General features: G+C 44.5%; 1 protein-coding gene across 1 annotated transcript; it reads right to left on the reverse strand.

Moving 5' to 3' along the window:
* Positions 1-3670: 3670 nt before the first annotated feature.
* Positions 3671-5375, reverse strand: LOC136571389 (vitelline membrane outer layer protein 1-like). Its single transcript, XM_066571767.1, has 3 exons — positions 5208-5375; positions 4647-4744; positions 3671-3950 (listed from the first exon to the last, which is right to left on the reverse strand). The coding sequence occupies exons 1-3, from the start codon at positions 5373-5375 to the stop codon at positions 3671-3673; spliced, it is 546 nt and encodes a 181-aa protein (XP_066427864.1).
* Between the last annotated feature and the right edge of the window lie 14636 nt (positions 5376-20011).

The raw sequence follows: 20011 nt of genomic DNA on the forward strand, positions 1-20011 counted from the left end.
CAGCTAAAGCATCTTCAGATGTTTCCCCTGCATCTCACAAAAACTAACAAATTAAGCTTCAAAGTACTTTTGATGGATGGAATGTCTATTTTCCTTGTGCAACAGGAACAATATGGCCATGAAGGTTAGGATTTCTATGGTCATCTTTCTCAGAGGCAGACTCAAAGCTTGGCTCACTGAAGCACCACTAACAGCAGGTCTGATCTCGGTCTGATTCAGTCCTTTTCAATAGAATTGGCTTTTAGAATTCACTTTGGGAAAGCTCCACATCTGCTGCTTCTGCCAGTCTCCCTGGGAGCTGTACCGCATATGCATGGATCAGTGGAAAACTCCTTCTTGCCTTCCCCAAGCCTACTCATGCTCCAGATCTAAAATTGCCACGTTATCAGTCGATTCAGGGATAATTCTTGCTTGGTCCTTGGTCCTGCCACTAGTCCCACCAACATTCCACAGGGACTATGTGTTAGCTCTTTAGCAACATATTCCTGACTTGTAGATGTGCCAGAGACACACAGTCATTTTTTTGAGTCATGCAGACGTAGCCACTCACAGATTCCAGCTATGCACATTTTTAGCCACACCAGCTCCAGCACATTTAGATGATGGTTTTATACCTTCATTTCTGGTATAAGAGTGATTCCTCCACTCTGAGTGAAGTAAATGCCTGAGACCTACTTTCTAGTTTGTGTATGATCCATGTTTTGCAAATGGACCATCCGAGGAGACCCAGCTGGTTTATCAATATTCAGATGATAAAAAAATAGCCATTCAATTTTCAAGTTGCTGATAAGTACATGAGAAAGTATGTGAGGAGAAGATGGTATCCTGCTTTCCAAACATTTCTTGGAACAGCTCTCATTTGGAGTGTCTATTCATACTCTATTAGGAAGCTGTGTTACACCTGGCATAACAGGAAAGCAGAGAAGGTTAGTTTTGCTGACACTGTGAATACTTCTTCCCACAGTGAAACCTCAAAATTAACTGAACCATTCATTTGCAAAGAAAGAGCAGATGATCAGCATCTTCCAACCTGAATTACCCTCTGGAGAAGAAATGCACAATATGAAACTCCAGTTTTCCATCATCTACATTTACATGTGCATACACATATATAAGAAAACAGATACTGCTTCTTGAACAAGTCACTCAAAATGCCATTCCCTCTTTCAAGCACTTCAGCTCAGTAGCATTGGTCATTCCAAAAATTAACTCTGTTAGAAACCTTCTCTATATGGAGATGATGAACTATCTGACCTTTTTTCCCTCACATAATTGGCTGCACACACAGCTTAGGTCCACTCAGTACGGCTTTCACAAAAACACAACTTACTCACATGCTAAAACAAAAGCACTTGGAATGTCCTGTTGCCAAATTTGCTGGTGACACTGATCATGGAGTGTTATAGCATTAATACTTGATGGTTTCTGCTTGTCCAACGTGCTCTGGTGGAAGGTGACCAGCACTTGGCCCTCTAAGACCTCTGTGAAGTGCATGGAGCTGCCTCTGCCTCAGCAAGGGGATTCCCAGGCTTTGGGAGATGATGCAGATAATTGTATCACCATGATTTCTGCTCACTTTCATCAAATTAAGCCTGTTTTGCTTAGATCAATGCAGCTATTTTTACTTTTATGTCCCCAAATATTGCCTCGCTAATTACACTGGATGTCAGCTTGCAAGCTGAAATTACTCCTGTTTCACAGGAAAATGAAAGCCAAGCAACTAGATGCAAACTAAAATATGTCCCCTTGTGGGGCTTGAAAATAGTAATTTTGGAAGTTAGGATATGGTGTGGGCACTGCTAACTCCAGTTAACTCTGATAGCATCAGAATTTAGTTTTAGTTTAGTTTGGTTCCCCTTGTTAAAAAGAGGTTGTGATTTTGTGGTTGTTTGTTTTTGTTGGTTTTTGGGGTTTTTTGGCGGGGGGGAGAGTTTGTTTTGCTTTTTTTTGGCTAATTGCTAGAGATGAGGGATTTATATGCTTAGAGAGAGCTGAATATATGATAAATAAGGATTTTTTCAGAAACTGCTAAATTGAGATGGAAGCTACACAACAGTTCCTTGAAGCTAATAATCAGTATTTCAAGTGATGACTGGGCTGGTTTTACAAAGTAAGCATTTCTTTAATAAAGCATTTGCGCACTTAAAATGTCTGCAATCAAGAGGAAGAGAGAAAGCAGTTAAAGGATCATTTAGAAATACCAAATGTTAAGAAATAAATCAAATCCTGAGATTAAACAAATCAGAACTATGAAAATTTGCAGCAGAAGGTCTGATTAGAAAATTTCATTTTTTTAAAATAAAATCATTCAAATGCATGAATTTTTCTGAGATTCTTCTTGCACTATGGAAGCTTTGCTGAAGTGCTTCAGTGGAAGGAAATACAATTATTATTAGAGTACGTTTTGAGGTAAGCAACAGTAAGAAAAATTTGTATGCCTGAAGAGCCAGAGTGGAGATGGCTACTATGTGTGTGCTAAGGAGAGGATGTGAACTGGCAGAAGGAGCCTCCACCATCAGCTCTGTGCTGCTCCACGTGGCTGTGGTCCCAGACACAACATCCCACAGCCCAACCCCAGCAGTCACCTGGAGAATGCCAACACCACACCCCTACCTTTTTTCCAAGCGCACAAAGATGCATAATGCATTGTTTTGAGGAAAAAGCAACAGCTACGCTTCCTAGGAGGTGCCCAGAGAGGCAGCAAGTCTTCTCAACCTCTTGCCAGAGAGGCTTGGTGGCTTGATAAAGTGTGATGATGATCTCCAAACATTCTTTTTCCCTGAATTGAGAGTACATTCTTTACATCTAGCATATCAGGACAAGGTAATAACTTCCAGCTTAACCAGGAAATTGGAGCATAAAAAATGGATGAATGACATAGAGATAATTTTTAGTTTGGATTCTCCCCCATTCTATTTAAAGCATGAAGCCCAGAGGCAACAAACAAAATCCAAGTCCTGTGAAAATGTTTTGCAGTAGCAGCCAAGTGAACCAGCAGAGCACACTGCAATGCAGCAGCTAGGAAGGCCTGGGGAGCTACAACCCACCTGGGTGGTTCAGTGCCACACAGATGAATGCACAGTGCAAACACACTTTCTAGCCATGTTTCCTAAGGCAGGAGCTAACAGATTGCTTGCAAAAAACATGTACAAATCTTGAGGCAATTCAAGCTAGGAGTGGGAAATGACAGCAAACTTTTGATGCTTCTCATGAGCCCACCCAAACTTCTATTTCACCCTGCTTGTGTCTCGTTACTCATCTTGGCTTTGGTCAGAAGCTTCAAATGCACTCAAATACCCATTCTTCCCTGTTTGTCATACCAACAGATCAAGTATTACTTCAAATAAGGAAAAAATGGGCAGACCAAACCTCAAAGAAACTGGCCAGTCAGAAAAAAAGAAAGTTGAGAAATCTGTCAGCTCTGAGCAGTTGCTAGAGATTGAGCATTTTCACAGCAACATACCAGCAGTACTTGATGCAAAGATTTGGCTATGCTAACTTAGCAGTAGCTGTAAAAGACATCATCACCTAAGGCGTTGGCCAGAACAGCAAGATGCAAGCAGTCAAAACATCATGGGCACACCCCAGGATAAAGCTAGAGCAAAGCCTTACTGATACTTCACTTGCTGTGGGATATGGGATGTGAGGAAGCTGGAGCAAGTGCTCATTTTCAGCAGAAGAACTTCACATCATTGAGTGCTGTGTCATCCTGAAGTCCCTGTGGGGGCTCTACCTTGGTCTGGAGACCACATATCTTGAAGCTGTTGGTCCACAGGCCAAAGCTGCCCCAAGAGAGTCCATCACCAACCAGCACAGCTTCGTCTGAGCATCTGAACTGGATGTTATTGGCTGCTGTGTCATCACCTGCTCTTTGGGACTTCTCTGTTCTCAGTGAAAAGGAGATTAGGTAGCCTCCAGGGCAAACTTGGAAGCTGGTCCAGGAACCCCACCTGACAAAAAGCAAATGGAAAAATGTCTGGGTTCTGTGAGCTGCTGGGAAATGCTCCTTCTGCTTGTCATGCTGCTCAGAAGCTTAACACCTCTCTGACACAGCATCGTGCTGCAGTCTGGGGCCCTTTACTTTCTCCTTTTGTTTTCCTTGCCTTCCAAAGACATACTTTTCTCTTCATTGATATCTCATAAGAAACACATCAGGAAACCTGAGATATTTATGGTTCTGGTGGAAACTCTGAGGGCAGCCTGAGCGTAGGTTTTATGATACATCCCTGACATGTGTGACAGGTACACAGCAGGCAGCCGGGACAGCAGCCAGAGGTGCAGCACTGTTCCCTGCAGCATGGCCAGGGCTTGGACCTGGCAGTTTCTAAATGCATGGTTAGAAACCCTTCCAAAGAAAGACTCTGACCCTGGGACCAAACTTCAGGTGTTTACAGTGCTCTGCAGGAAATCCAAGGGCAAACAAAAAGTAGTAAAGTTCAGTTACTTTAACTTAAGTTAAAGTTATTAAACCCTGTTTAATAACCCTCAAAATTAATGAAAAACAACCCCTAACCACTTGTTTTAATTCACTACACTACCGCACTATGAATACAGCAAGTCAGAGAGAAGAGACCCCTGCAAATGGTCACAGCCATGGGTGTTTTGTGGGCTGGTGCATGACAAACAGGAGAGAAAGTGTCACTTACTCCCCCACCAAGGACTCAGTGGTTATTGAGTCATCCTGGCAATGCAGGCATATGCCATTCAGAGCTGTGTCATCACTTCCAAACTGGTCAGGCTCCACCTGCAATGGAAGTCACACAGGGACAGAGGCAAAGGCAAGGGGAAAAAGAACCAGGAAAAGTCCTGTACATGCCTGTCCTAAAAAGTCCTACCTCCTTTCTGTAATGGGAAAGAGAAAATGCCTTGGGAAGCACATTGGAAAAGACAGCTGTCACTGGGAAACCACCTAACTAACCCTTGTAACATGTTCTTTGTGTTTTTTAACTATATCTGACCCAACAGGTAAGGCAGAGTCTCAGAAGAGACACTGGTGGTGGGTGCCTCTCTCCCAGATTCCAGATTCTCTCACCCACATGACTTCTCGCAGCAACATCAGCCACATGCAGACTTTTCTGGTGTAGCTACAGTGGCAACACTTTCCAGAAGGTTCATAGCTTTATGTACAGAGTATCATACTCAAGAAGATGAAAAATCTGCAGAAGATTCTTAGCGACAGGGATGGTAGGGAATGGAGAGACTTTTACCTTCAGTGCAAATCCACTGGCATAGCCATGGTGGCAGAACTGCCCGCTGCCCCACTTGCCCCAGTGGCCTCTGTTGGGCACAGAGAGGACAGAGGTGTAACCACGCACCCCTGTGCCTGGGGGGCACAGGAGGAGCAGGATGAGCGTGGCTGGCATGAGGAACTTCATTCACGCTCTGCTTCTGCTGAAGGAGAGCTGGTGTATGGACTGCGGAATTTATACCCTCCCAAGGCTGCTTGCCTTTCCCTAGAAGTCCATTGACAAACACCACTGGAACAATAGTTTCCACCCAGGCAATGGCACAGCACTTGCTGACCTGCTCACAGTGCCCATGAGGAGATCCTCTGGGAGTTCAGTAGCTGATATGCAGCAGATCCTGTGGCCATAGGTGTATCCACCACCGCTGAAGGGCTATGGGAACATCTGTGTGCTCCCTACTGTAGAAGCTTAATATTGATTTCTTCTTCTGGCTACGCAGATATTTGGCCATGGGAATGTTTGTCTTCTGAGAGTAACTTCCATAACCATTTTACCTCTTGCTATTTGGCAAGGAAGGTCAGACTAGATGAAGAAATATAAGGGACGTGGCCTGGAACAAAGAGTAAGTAAACTCAAGGCCTGTGTCTCCCAATACCTTCTGCTGAATAGGATTCCTGGGAATCTCAACAAATTAGGTAATTTATGGTTTTAATATCCTTCTTTTCAACAGCCTTTTTAATCTCAAAAAACCTGTATGCTTTGCTTTTGCAGCAAGCTTAGCCAAAGTCAGATATGCTGGGACGCCCACAGTGATTCTCAGGGCTAAGTGCCACTGGGGAAAAGTAGAAAGGTGATACTGAGCCTGAGGGCACCATCTTTGAGGATGTCACGATGCAGAGAGAGGTGAATTCAAAACCCTGGAGCTGTGATTCCCTTAACATAGAGTTAACCAATGCTTCATAGGGCCCTTGGCTGGTCCTAGCATCTGGCAGAAGCTTTCACTCAGGTCAATAGGGAAAGAAGAGAGAATACATTTTAGAGAAGTATCTTGATCCTCAGGATGTTAAAGCAAGATGAGGTACCAAACCTTGAACTAACAGAAGACAAAGAATTTCCCCTCTTCTAAGTTTCTCTTCCAATCCCCTGTTCTGCTCCATCTGTTCCTGTCCCACTAAAGAATGCTGCTGCTTTTCCCATTCTTGACTCTGCGTTCCTCTTACACTTGTCAGTGGTCTGTACAGGTGGCAATATATGAAAATTAAGATAATGGGAAGTTGGATGTTCCTTTTAGTGAAAGGCACTGAAAGAGCACAGCACATGATGAAAGCACAACCTGTTTTCCTTTTTAAACCAGAATTTTTGTTTTACTTCTCCAAAGGGATGTCAAAGTCCAGAGAAGATGTGTTTTCTCCCACAAGGACTGTGCAATCACATCTGGCAAACCAGGTGTGTTTGTTCAGGCAGGGTCACACAGTGGTAGCTGAGGACACTCAGACCTGCCCTTGGCAGCAAATGGATGGAAAGGAGCAGAAGGAGTCAGAAGGAAATGGCTGGGACCTGGTTAGTCTACAAAAGGATCAGGATTCCCTCTCATTTCTCCTTTGCTGGCCCTAAACCACCACCCTTGATCACTTCACCTCTAGCAGCAGTGATGCAGGTCCACAGCCTGGCAGGACCCAACTTTGCCCCTCAGACTCTGCTCAAATCATAAGATTCCTGCCTTTTCCCATTGCCAGAGGAGGATCCTGGGGCACAGTGAGCCCACAGTGTGCAGGGGAGCAGGACAAGGCAGGAGGTGAAGCCGCCTTCCTTCAGGGATTTGGCCATGAGAAATGACTCCTGTGCAGAATTCACAGATCCAGGAGAAAACTCAAGCTCAAGAGGAGAACTATTAGAAAACTATTACCCAGGACCTGGGGAGGATCCTTTTCCCATTTTTAACCAAACAGCTGGTGACCTTGGCTGCCAAATGTGGGATGCCTTGGACTTGATTTCACAGTAGATGCCTTAGATAGCACTTAACATGTGCACAGCAGACACTGATTTTGCTACCACTTAACAGTGCCAATTTTGCTTGGATGCCTCAATCAGTTTCCAAAGATCAGCTCATACAGACTACCAAAATCAAAAAAAGCCTACAATGGTGAGATCCAGATCTCTTACTGACACAGCCACCCCACTTTCTTGCTCCCTCTCCTGTATTTTAATATCCTTGAAAATGTCAGAACAGTTTTAAAGAAAATTGGAAAACTGATGAATTTGATTAATGAAACATGACTACAGCAAAATGATGATGATACAGGGTATTTCATCCTTTCATTATTTATCCAGCTTAATACAATTATTTTTGCAGGCAGAGGAGCATAAAAATTTTGCCACTACTTTTCAGCTTTTATAAAAACTTCTATTTTTTTTATAAACACATTAACATAATACTAATCAGTATATTGATTTTATAAAATTATTATTGTGATGTTATGATGTATTTAAAATCTATATGGAACATGGGAAAAAATTGTCTATAACATATAGAAACATATACCATACATGATTTGCTTATTTCATGATTTTTTTGGAAAAAAATACGTATTAGTTGCTCTTGAAAATTCATTAATTTCTGATTTTTACACCTGAAAAAACCACACACTTAGCAATACAAACTTAGTTTGGCAGTGTTGTGTTGTGTTGTGTTGTGTATTTCTCATATTCTCATTTTCTCTTATTCATGTAAACCTGCTGCCCAAAGGATGGAGATCATTTGAGATGTTGGACTCTTTTGAGTGAGTTGTAGGAAGGGCTGAAGGCAGCAGGTGCCCAGGAACTCCAAATAGGAGGAGAAGTAAACAGCATTCCCTAAAAGAGAAGTCAATAGAGGGTGATGGTTTTGACTGAATGACTGTGTGCTTCTGCGTGCCCTGGGCCATTTTACACTCCTCCCACACTGTTACCAAGGCACTGGCTGCCACCCATCAGCTCTCAGGAGCCACATTCCTCATCATCTCTAATGCCAAAACTGACCATTACAATTGGGTAGAAATCCATTGTAAATCACACAGCCTGGCTCTGCCAAACCTTCCTGACCTGCAGCTTGGGATGTAGATAAGACACTCCACAGCCAACTGCATCCTGCAAAAGACACACTATCTCATGGAAATGGTACACCAGCAAACCTGGGAATCACACCCAGTGCCAAAAAAACATAAAAGGGCAATAAAGAATCTATTCTATTCCATGAAAATATGAACTAGCAAAGGGTTGCATTATTTAGAAAGAAGAGGTGAGATTCTGAAGGAACACAGACATCAGTGCAGATGTCTCCATCTGAAATAATTGCAGTGGGCTCCCTTCATAGCTGCTGAGAGACAGCATGATGACAATAGGGAGGAGCAGATATCTTCACATGAACCTCTCCCTGAAATCATCTGTTCATCACCACTGACTACAGTGAGGCATGATCCCATCTGAACTAGTCTTATAACCTCAGAATCTGTTTAGGCTTTTGCAGGCTAAGAATGGTAGTGCTGGATGAGAATTAGTTTTCAGTAATATGGGTAAATGTTTAAGAGAAAATGAGTAATCAAATTATGTGCTATCTGGTTCTCATTTTCTCATTTGCTAAATTGACTCAGATTAATAGGAAATTGAATGGCAGGAAAAAATATAAGTGAGAGATCTCAGAAATGAGACAAGAGCTGCAGTTTTCTAGATGCATGAGCAGAGAGAGAAGCTTTAAAGCAAATAACATAAGTATAGCCATTTCTCAGATATAAGGGGAGATAATTTCACATTAGTGAAAGGATGGGATGTAAAGATGACCTACTTGTAGATGTGGTGCTCCACTTGTTTTGAAGTTATTTTCAGGAGGTTTCCCATTTGCCCACAATCCCCAGCTTTCATATAAAACTTTACCTTGAAAATGCAGAGTTATCTACTAAGCTGAGCATACATTATTGTTTTTAAAACAGCAATTAAAGTCTATAAATTTAATAAGCAAACTCTCTATTCTACCGTGCAATAAAATAAATAAAAATATTGAGCAATTTTAGACTTAGAATTGCCTCCTATGGGACATGGCTTGATATGTGTTTTTCCAGGTTTTCAATATTTTTTATTATTAATTCAAATTGCTAATTAACAAAAAAACCCACAAGGAAATGGAGAGGCACACCCTCCTGAAGTGCAGATTTACTGACAGCCAGAAACAAAATGCCAATTTACACCCACTGCAAGTCTTCAACTAAAGATCACTTCACATATGAAAACTTTAGCAACCTATTCTGAAAATTCATTGGGAAAAGTTCTCAGGAAACTTATCCCTAACCACAGCCACAGGGCTGTTCTACCCCCTTGAAACTGAGGCTCAAGAACACCAAGACAAAAAAACAGATTAAGCTCTACTGAGGGTTGGGGGAGGGAGGGAAAAGGAAGGGAAAGAAAAAGAAGAAAGAAAGAAAGAAAGAAAGAAAGAAAGAAAGAAAGAAAGAAAGAAAGAAAGAAAGAAAGAAAGAAAGAAAGAAAGAAAGAAAGAAAGAAAGAAAGAAAGAAAGAAAGAAAGAAAGAAAGAAAGAAAGAAAGAAAGAAAGAAAGAAAGAAAGAAAGAAAGAAAGAAAGAAAGAAAGAAAGAAAGAAAGAAAGAAAGAGAGAGAGAGAGAGAGAGAGAGAGAAAGAAAGAAAGAAAGAAAGAAAGAAAGAAAGAAAGAAAGAAAGAAAGAAAGAAAGAAAGAAAGAAAGAAAGAAAGAAAGAAAGAAGAGAGAAAGAGAGAAAGAGAGAAAGAGAGAGAGAAAGAGAGAAAGAGAGAAAGAGAGAAAGAGAGAAAGAAAGGTGTTGTTTGAAAATTTTTCAGCCATCAGCAATTCAGGTGTTGTTTGAAAATATTTCAGCCATCACTCTGAGCATCATGCTGATAAACAGCAGATTACATCCTGATCTATGCCCAGAACAAGGCAATGTGGTGGTGTAGACTATGCCTCCTGTTTTGACAAAAAAGTCTTGAGGCCATCACCCATGGAGGAGTCCACATTCTTCCAGGAGATCCATACATGGAATTTCAATTCTCTTCCAGTCCAGAGCAAGGTAGAAATAAATGATGGCCATTGGGAACTACCATGTGCAATTACTGCTGGCCACTGCAGTCTGAATGTTTGCACTTTGGGAAAAGACTCAAGCAAGTGTCATTTGTCTCCCACAAGAACTCTTCACAGACAGTCATGCTGATCCAGGGAATTTACTGTGGAACAGACCCTGTTGTCTATAGTTAGCTACCCACCTCTGGAATTCATGCTGCAAAGCCTTTAAGCACTGCATTAACATTCTGGATTTCATTTATATTCCTAAAGTTCACCAAGTGTTCATGAACTTTTCTGCACTTGATCTTGCAGTGCCTTAAAAGCTCAGATCTTCAATTATCAGCCTTCAAATCAAGGTCCCAAAGCCCTCACCACTGACCAGTGAAGTGATGACTTGGGAGGCAGCCCTGGTCCTGCCACAGCTTTGCCTGAGAGGTTGCTCAGGTTTCTGTCAGGAACAGATGAATATGGGGGAAAGCCCAAGATATCCCATACCTGGGAGCAGTTTCCTGGAGTGGAAACATGAAGGCTAGTCCTGCTGAGTTATGAACAGGTATTTCTGCTGTGGTTTTGAACCTGCTGCATGCTTGACTTCAGCTCCTGCAAACACACTGATCCAGCCCCACGTCTCTCACCCAACTTCCATCACAGCTGTCAAGAGCAAGAATTGGTCACCACCTACAAACAATGGTAGCTGTTTGGGGCATGACCCATTTATTATTTACACTCTGTTAAAACCCTGATCTAAAAAGGTCCTGCTTGCTTGGTGAGTTTCCATAGTGTTCTTCACTGAGATATCCAAGGACTCCACCAACATTACTTTCCCTTGGGAAACAAGGGAGTGACATTTCTGCATGCAATAGTCCAGGCACCGAGGTGCATAGACTAAAGACAGAAGCACTCATTTACTCTGAGTGCTAGATTTCTTTGACTATATTTCATAGTTTTGAGTATTACATTGGATATAATAGTTCAAGGCAAAGATACAACTGCTTGTAGAAAATGCTGGTTTAAACTTGAGACCACAGTGCCTCATTGCAAACAATTCAGACAACAATCAATGATGAGGAATACATTTACAAGTAAGTGAAATAATCAACCTTGAACCACCAAGGGGGTCATGACAGAGATGCCCAAGGCAGCATTCACCATCAGGACACAGGTTTAGGTGCCCAAGCCTTGTCTTGGTGACCCAGACTGACCATATCTAGACCCTGACTCCCTGCACCTGATCCTGGTGCTGAGATCCAGTCCCCTTTGCAAGGTTTGCTGCTTTGTCCCCTGCCCAAAGCCTTGGAAAGGAAAAGAGGAACAATTATCCCAGCATAATTAAAATTGTAGCACTAAACGGGGCATGTGTGCCACATCCCACTAGCTCATGCTGTCATGGGTGATTTTGAGGGTTGCAGAGAGCAGGAAAGTCCTGAGGAGGTAGAAGGGGTGTTGGAGAGGCAGACAGAGGAGGCGGAGCTCTCTGTCCTGATACTGAGGTGCTGAACACAGACAAAGCAAGGAGAGGCCAGAACAGCCATGGGTAGAAGGCAAGGGAGACACTGTCAGTCCAGAAGAAGGTACATTCACATGCTTGCAGTGCACTGTGGGACACAGGGCCCTCTCCCACCTCTTCCCCCAGCCTTGTGAATTGGTGGAAGCCCACCTGGAGAAGGCAATATTGGCTGGGACCAAAGTGCTTGCTGGGTAAGGGGAAGCTTCTCTTCCAGTGGCTAACTATAGCTCCCCTGTCTCCTTACCTGAGGTGCTGGCTTGCAGCCAAGTGTTGGGGAGGGAGAAAAATTGCTATGGAAGAGATGTTGGACATGAGGGAATCCTGCATCCTAGAAAAGGCAATGGTTTTCCTCACCCCAGCTCCTACCTCCTGTTCCATGTATACCTATTTTTTTCCACGTTCCCCACGTCTGCTTTCTGGCCCCTCTGTATTTTATTTGGGAATTGCTGAAGCTATACTGCCTGTGTATAGCTCAGGTAGATTTTGGGAACAGGGGAGGCTCTGTGTCTCCTTTCTGTCCAGCACCAAGGCAGGTGAAGTTGTGCAACCATTGCTGCAGCAATACTCCTCCTCTGCTCAGGGCTGGAGTTTACCTAGCAGGGATGGAATAACCATCCAATTAATGCAATTGCTGCCAAGGCTCATCTGCAGAGGTGAAAAGTTGTTTTGTTGCATTCAATGTTCATGCCAATTAGAGATGACAAAGTAATGTGGAGAGGGAATTCTTATGATGGATACTGCCAGATTTCACATTGTTCCCAAAATACCTGTTCCTGAAATTTTGAAGTTTTACAACATTACAAAAGTCTTCTTCTAAGAGAGGCCTGAAGCCAAAACTGAACAGACAAGTACACAGCACAAGAAGTTTAACCACAAGCCTTTCCAATGGGGCAAAGCTACAACCCACTGAAAATCATTGGAAAGGAACCTGGTCAGGACAGTTGTCATTCCTCCCCTCCACAGTTTCTTCTGAATCCTCTACTGCATCTGAAAGACTCAAATGATTTATATATACAATTAATTTTTTTTCAGAAGCACTTTCCCTCACCCCTACCCACTGTTACTTGCACTGAATCCATGCTGGTTTGTATCACTCTCCTCCTAGCTAAGCCAATGGGCACAAGGTCCCTGATCCCTTCCTCTCCAGAGTCACTTCAGAGCAGAGGTAAGCCCCACACTCATGGGAGCTGGCAGTCTCTGAACAGGCTTGAAATTCCTGTGGCATTATCCATGAACATCACCTGTCCTGACAACTTCTCACAGGGAAGATGGGTGCATGTAATGACACCTCATCTTTATACATGTTTGCAAATTTATATGCATGTAATAAGGAAGGGTTAAATTCTTTAGCAAGTTTAATATTGTTTGGTCCCCACCAAAGCTGGCCACTGCAGCTGATCTGTACAGGGCCTTGCCCACATGCAGGTCTCCTACTGGAAGCCCACCCTACTCTTTCTCTTTGCTGCCACAGGCAGGTTTTCAGACAGCCACAAGACCTTTTGGAAGACTCATCATGGCCATGCTGGGCTCTGCTTCATTATCTCACTGCTCCAAAGAGTCTGCCTAAATGCACTTGGCAGTCATGCTGGTTTTGGCATGTCCTTGAAACCCTGACACTGCTGTGTCCATCTCTTCTCCCAGTGTTCATTCCTCATAACATACTGGACAGGGGAGAGACCCTCAGGTTGAGCACAAGGGCTAAGGGAACACCAGGTGGTCCCTGCCCCCCTGAGGAAGGACCTCAGGAATAGCAGAGGGAGAGGAGAAAGCAGACAGCTTCTTTTTACTCTTTTTATGGCATCACCTGCAGGTCAAAGCCCTTTCTCAGTGGTTCTCTTCACTACTTCAGGTTTGTATGGGCTGCACTCAAACAGCAGGTCTGGGTGTCCCTGGCTGCTGGTGTGTCACTGCCTGAGCAAACACACCTGGCCCTTCAGCTTCTCTCTGGGGCTCTTGCTTGCTTTCTTATTTCAGGGGAAAAAAAGTGAGCGCCTTGATGAAAAATCTCCCACTCTGCTATTTTCTATGCTATGGTCCCTTTTCTTTTGCACCCAGATAAAACTCTGTGACTTCTTATTTCCTCCAGGTGAGGAAAATGCAGCTATACACTGCTTGCAGGGAAACTGTGCTTGCCCTGCCTCTAAGAGCTGCCTGCATGCAACGCTCCAGATTTTGCAAGCACAGAAGCATTCCTTGGCAGAAGGTTTTGTTCACCAACTACTTAATCCTCTGTTCATTTGGGGTTACCCCAGGTTCCACCCCTCTCTTCAGGACTGCTGGAAGCCCCCCACAGGGCTCCCCATCAGGGCTGCCAGGCAGTGGAGGGAGCAGAGGGAAGCTGCTGATGGAAAACGCTGCTCTGAAGCTGCCCACCTTCCAGAGCCCGGTGTCAGTGACAGCCAGGACAGGTCACTGCAGACCTGTTCAGCTCTGCCAAGGAGCAATGGCTGTGCTGCCACCAGGCCAGAGCTCACAGACACCAGCACACCCAAGGGCTTGGTCTCCTTTTCTCCTGTTGCTTCCAGGGAGCAGGAGCACAAAGCACATTTTTGTCATCCCTGTTCCTAAGGACAAGACCCTTGGGCAACCGGGGGAAATCCCCACAATCACTTTAGTGGACGCATTGGATTTGTACTACAGGTAAAACCCTTCTTTGCTGCCAGTAGTGTTTTATGCCAGCTACCCACATGTCTTTAAATCCCTCTGAAAACCCTCCTTGATCCCAGAACATGATTTTCTACTGTACCACCACCTGCAGTGACTCCAGCAGTTCACAGTTCCTAGGCTACATGCCAAAAAATATCTCATATCTAGGTTTCCCTCAGAATGTCCAGTTTTTCAGTAATTTTATGCAGCTGGAATATTAATTTCTTCCTTTTCTTTAAAATTTATGGACATTTCTCAAGAAAATCTTTCACAAAAACAGGCCTAACCATGAAGACACAAACCCTGTTAACCTCCCATATAAATGCCCTAGAGGTCAGCCTCTGTTTCCCTCATCTTCACCTATTCCTCCAAGTAGTATTGCACTCAGTCTTTGAAGGGCTTTGAACACTACAAATGGTCTCTGCACACTTCACTTGAGTAACACCTGCTTTGGGGAATTTCCTCAATGCTTTGGTCATTTTGTCCCTTTTTCACCCACAGTCAGGTATAGAAGAGCAAAGTTTCTTGAAATTCAGGTCCAACCAGCTTGGCCACAGTAGCTTCACCACTGAGGCTGATGTCTTTTTTATTTTAACTGTATCCCTACATGAGGATAAAATAAAAAACAAACAAAAAAGAAATTTCAAAAAAATACCACCACAATTTTCTGTCCAAACTGGGTCAAGTCTCTGTGGAAAAACACTCCATTAACAGCATGAGTCTCTTCTGTGGCCACATCTGCACAATTTTATCATGTAATTAGACCTTGGCTCTGGCCAGTGAGGGATCTATTAGCTAAAAGTACCTCAGACAAAAGGAAGCTTTTGTGCATAAATTAATGCAAATCAAGCCTGGGCTCTTCCCTCCCATGATGCTGGGAGCTGTTATGTTCTGTGCTGCTGCAAGAAATGAACACTCTGCTCTGGCCTGGGGACAACAAGCCAGTGAGAGGGGAGACAAGGGCAAGGCAGAACACAAGATCCAGGACTTCAGCTTTAAAGCCTGGATGAGAAAGAAATACTCAGAAAACAGACAACTTTGTGGATTGGTATTGAAACCACACCAACCATGGTGTGTCCACCTGGGCATCACCCGGAGGTATCACAGAATTCAAATGCTAGCCAGTGAAAATGCCTTCTTAGAACACCAGGAAATGAACATGCCTTGACAAAACAAATCAGGGATGACTCAAATCTCCTTAGCAGCACAGCAAAGTTCAGGCCAAGACCCCAGCAAGTCCCAAGTGGAATACACTCCACCTCTGCAGAGGAGAGCAGTGTTCATGAGTCTCAGCTGCTGCAAGATCTCTAGCTGCTACTGGTGCATTGGAGATCTGCTGTCCCTGCTCCATCACATCAGGTTTTCACTGCTGCTACACCAGGGGGACACAGACTGGAAAAGTTTTCTGGTCCCGTAAAACTGTTGCAAAAAAGTGAATATATCCCAAAGCACACAGTGGGAGTCCTGTTCCCTAAATCATTCACTTAAGTAGGTAGTCCATGCCTGGCAATAGCAGAGAAGCTCAAGTGGGATTGGTTTTTTAGGTCTGGGGTTTTTTGAGAGAGTTTACTCAATTTAACTGCTATTTCTACTCTCCTTTTCCCTGTTTGACCCACAAATGTCCTTTCACCTCCCCATCTGTTCATTAAAAAAGAGCTGGTGCCAGTCTGAGGCGGTGTTTCCTAACCACAACCCAAGCCAGACCTGTGCCAGTGCTCAGGCAGGCTCACTCACCCAGCTCCATGAACAATGCTGTAGCTGGAGGAAAGTGCAAGTAGCCCAGAAAATTGGCTCCATGGTATTCCTTTTATGTCAGTGCTAGGCAGGATTTATTTCTTTGTTTTCCTCAGTGCTGCTTGGAGGATATTTACCCTTTGCTAGGCTCACATTGCTGGTCAGGAAAAGGACTCCCCAGGCAGCAGGAATTTGATGTCCCACAGTTTCTTATCTGCAGCTCTAGTCCAGCTTGTATTAAAAAAGGTTGAAGATTATTTAGGACTTCCAGTCTGCTGGCCAGTTGCAGAGGGGATGGGAAATTCAGGATAGACTTACATTCACAGTAAAATATAACACATGCAATAATATGTGATTTAACAGATATTTTCATATACTTAATCAAATAAACACAGCATATACTGTAAGGTATATGTGGCCCTGGTTACTTACATTCTTCTTTAACAGTTTGTGTAAACAGATCCCAGCTTTTGCTTGTTTCTCAATGTTTTCCCAATTTTATCCTGGAAATACAGAGAAAATGAACACTTTATAATGGTGTTTCTGGCAGCAGCCTTCACCCATTTACTGGTGTGAAGCTCCTGCAGTCTCCTGTCACTTGACATTTCACACTCCCCTCCCTGAGGCACCGACGGAGGCTCGGGTACCTGGGAGAACCCAAGTGATGCAGAGGCAAGCAGCTGAGCAAGGCCCCAGGGAAAGCTGTTCCCAACAAGCCTACAGGCAAATGTGACATGATCCTGCATGGCTGAGAGGGAGAATTGGCATCCCCCTCCCACTCCTGTGCATTCCCTCTCACCTGCAGCAGCCAATACCTCAGGCTGCAGCGTCCCTGTGGTGCACCCTGGGCCATGCCCACGAGAGCTGCACTGCTCCCCATGAGGCTGTGCCCACTTGGGTGCCCAGGACAAGCTACATGCCCAGTGAGTCTCCAGAGCAGAGAGCAGCTCCTGGGGGCTCTGCCACAGCTCAGCAGCTCAGCAGTCAGGATGGGCTCCTGGCTTGCAGAATTATTTGTTTGATCAGAACAAACTGGTCTGGAAGGATGCTCAGGAGGTCTCCTGGAGCATTCCTACTCCAAATCAGTCACTGCAAACTAGGCACCACTGATGCAATTCTGCTCAAACTTTCCCAAAAAGTCCTCCAGGGATAATCTTGCAGCCTCCGTAGGCTTAATTATTGTTATTAAGGATACTCCTTGGCTAACTTTATCCTGCTACAGTACCCATCCATTAGTCTTTGTTTCAGACAGAGTCCAATCCATTCCCTTCCACTGTACAGCAGTATTCTGCACTGTTGCAGGCTCCTATGCTGTCCTCTCCCACAGCAGCTCTGAGCTGTTTGCAGTGCCTGGGGCCTTGTTAAGCTCCCTGCAGAGCCCAGGTGACTGCACTCCTATTCTGATATGGTTTCTAAGTCCTTGGAGCAATGCCTACCTCCCCAGCCTAGTCCCTGCATCTCCCCCTTGAACCGGAGTCCCTGCACAGCCACCAGCCTCCCCCTTGGTTCCTTACAGCTGCCACCCAGCCTGGCTCATGGCATGGAGGGAGCCCAGTGAGGGAGAAGACAGAAAAACCTGGGGTAGACTTTCTCTCCTGAGCTCCCTGCGTTGTCCTTCCCACATGCTCCCAGGGCAGCAGTGGCTGCAGACCCCTGACTGAAGGGCTATTCCCAAGAACCCCTCTCCCTGTCCTCCCACAGCCCAGTTACACAGTCCCAGCTCTCATGCTCGTTATGAACAGATCAGGTTTTCCAGACTACCGATGGTTTTTGTTGTTCTCTCTCCAGCCAGGCCATATCCTACTGGAAGTTCAGTGCCCTCAGTGGAGCAGAGGGGCCCACACTTGCTGAGAAGAAAACTCACTCCATTTGTCTCCTAGGCTGTAATTTGGTTCACATTTCTGAGCATGGAGACCATCTGACACCGCTGACTCACGCATTGCCTCTGATCCTTTATGACCCCAGACCCTTCTCTGCAGAGCGATGTCAATGCAAGTGTTTTAATTCATGCAGCTGCTTATTTCCAGAGAAGGTGGGAGCTCACCCTTGTCCCCAGAACTGAATGACATCCTATTTTTCTCAAACTATTTCTCCAATTTGACAAGACCATTTGTCAAGCTCAAGCTGTGTCTTCCAAAGTATTTGCAGCCTATTCCATCTTGCCGTGGCCTGCAAAGTCAATAAGCTTGTTATTTATTTTAGAGACCACCATTAATAATGGCCTGACCTGGCATTTCCCTGCTCATGAATTTCTTCCCAGAGGCCACCCTGCTCATTCTTCATGAAACTTTTCTGTGGAAATTGGATTTGGTCAGGCAAGAGAGAGGAGAAAACAAAGCTAAACTCAGATTATTATTCATTTCCCATCTGAGGGGGGAAAAAAGGTAACACATTATGCATGTCATCTGCTTCATTTAGCAGTCAGAGCCATAGCAAGTCACAAATGTGTGTCCCTGTGCTGTGGGTGCGTCACACAGCCACCAAATCAAGATCACCTCCCATGTGCCAGGTGTCCCAGAGAGGAGCTGAGAGATGGGAGAGGATGGTGCATGCAGTGCCTGGGGCAAAGACAATCAATGGGCCTGGGGGGATCACCAAAGCAGGACACTGCTGGAGACAGGGGTCAAAAGGCAAAACCCATGCGACCATAAACAGGGGCATAAAACAAGAAAAGCTCTCTGGCTGCACCTTTGCTTGGCCATCTGAGGATGTAACTTAGGACCAGTCTGTGTGTTTCTCCTATAACTCAAAAGAGCTGCCCTACTCTCCCAGGTCCTCAGCAATCACTGCCAGCTTTCCTGTCCTGCTGCTGCACTGAGCAGGGGCTGTCCCACCCTGACAGCCACTCGGATGACACAGGAGCAGACAGCAGCAGTGACCACAGGGGTTGAATTACCCTGTGGTGCTGCAGTAGAAATTCTCTCATTCCCAAAGCCAGGAGCTACCCAGTGACTGCTCTTTCTGTAGGACCAAGATGAACTGTTGATGTGCAAACCTTCTGCTGGCTCTGTTCCTGTGTGCTCAGGAAAATGGAGCTCAGCAGCACAGCCCTGTCCCAGCTGTGCCCATGGAGGCTCCAAAGGGGCTGCTCCTCCTTGGCTGTATCAAGGGATTTGCAATGACAGTAAAGAACCTTTCTCCTTTCCCATGATCCACCTTCTGCCCTTGTACTTTCAATATCCTGTCTCACAATTCATTTGTGCTTGAGGTATTTTTCTTATGAGGTGCTCTGGGTTTTTTTCTTCCCCTCTGTTTGCAATCAGCAAATGGGCCCTTGGAGTATAAGAGCTACAAGAATATCTGAAACTCAGGTTTTGGACTGGAGGGATGTTATTAAAGAAGAATTTTGAGACTTTGAAGACAAGAGTAATGGGGATTTAACTATTCAAATATCCAAAGCTCCCAGACAACACAGAAAATACCAGAAGGAAATGCAAAGGAAGAGCTCAAAAGGATAAATCTGTGTGGTTTAGGAAAGAGAAGGGATGAGATAATGTCTGGAAATTGATTAAAGTAGAGAAGTGACTCTGTAAACTGTGAGGAAGAGCATAAATCAGGCAAGAAATGTGTTCAGAATTAACTCAGAGGACAAGTCCAGAGAAGAATGTTGCTGTCACAGTTATGGCAGTAACACTGCCATATATCTAGTTTTACACCAGTTCAGTCCCAAACAACATCTCAGCAGACATGGCTTTTCCACAGAACTTTAGTGCCCTGCTCAAAGGAGGGATAACTTAAAAGAAAGATAAAGATTCTGAAGGTCACATTCAGTCAAGTTTTGAAGATTTTTTTCCCCACAAAAAAAAAAAAATTCTTTTGTCAAATTTGGTTTTTTTCAGTCTTCCAAGTGAGCAAGAGCTGGCAGCAGTAC

Source organism: Molothrus aeneus, chromosome 2 (assembly GCF_037042795.1).
Source record: "Molothrus aeneus isolate 106 chromosome 2, BPBGC_Maene_1.0, whole genome shotgun sequence".
NCBI classification, from domain to species: Eukaryota; Metazoa; Chordata; class Aves; order Passeriformes; family Icteridae; genus Molothrus; species Molothrus aeneus.

Excerpts from the sequence above, each read along its gene's own strand:
- LOC136571389 (XM_066571767.1), bottom strand. The coding sequence starts at position 5,375 with ATGAAGTTCCTCATGCCAGCCACGCTCATCCTGCTCCTCCTGTGCCCC. Across the intron at positions 4,745-5,207 it reads CCAGTGGATTTGCACTGAAG|GTGGAGCCTGACCAGTTTGG; the intron begins GTAAAAGTCTCT and ends CTTCCATTGCAG. Across the intron at positions 3,951-4,646 it reads ACTGAGTCCTTGGTGGGGGA|GTGGGGTTCCTGGACCAGCT; the intron begins GTAAGTGACACT and ends GCTTTTTGTCAG.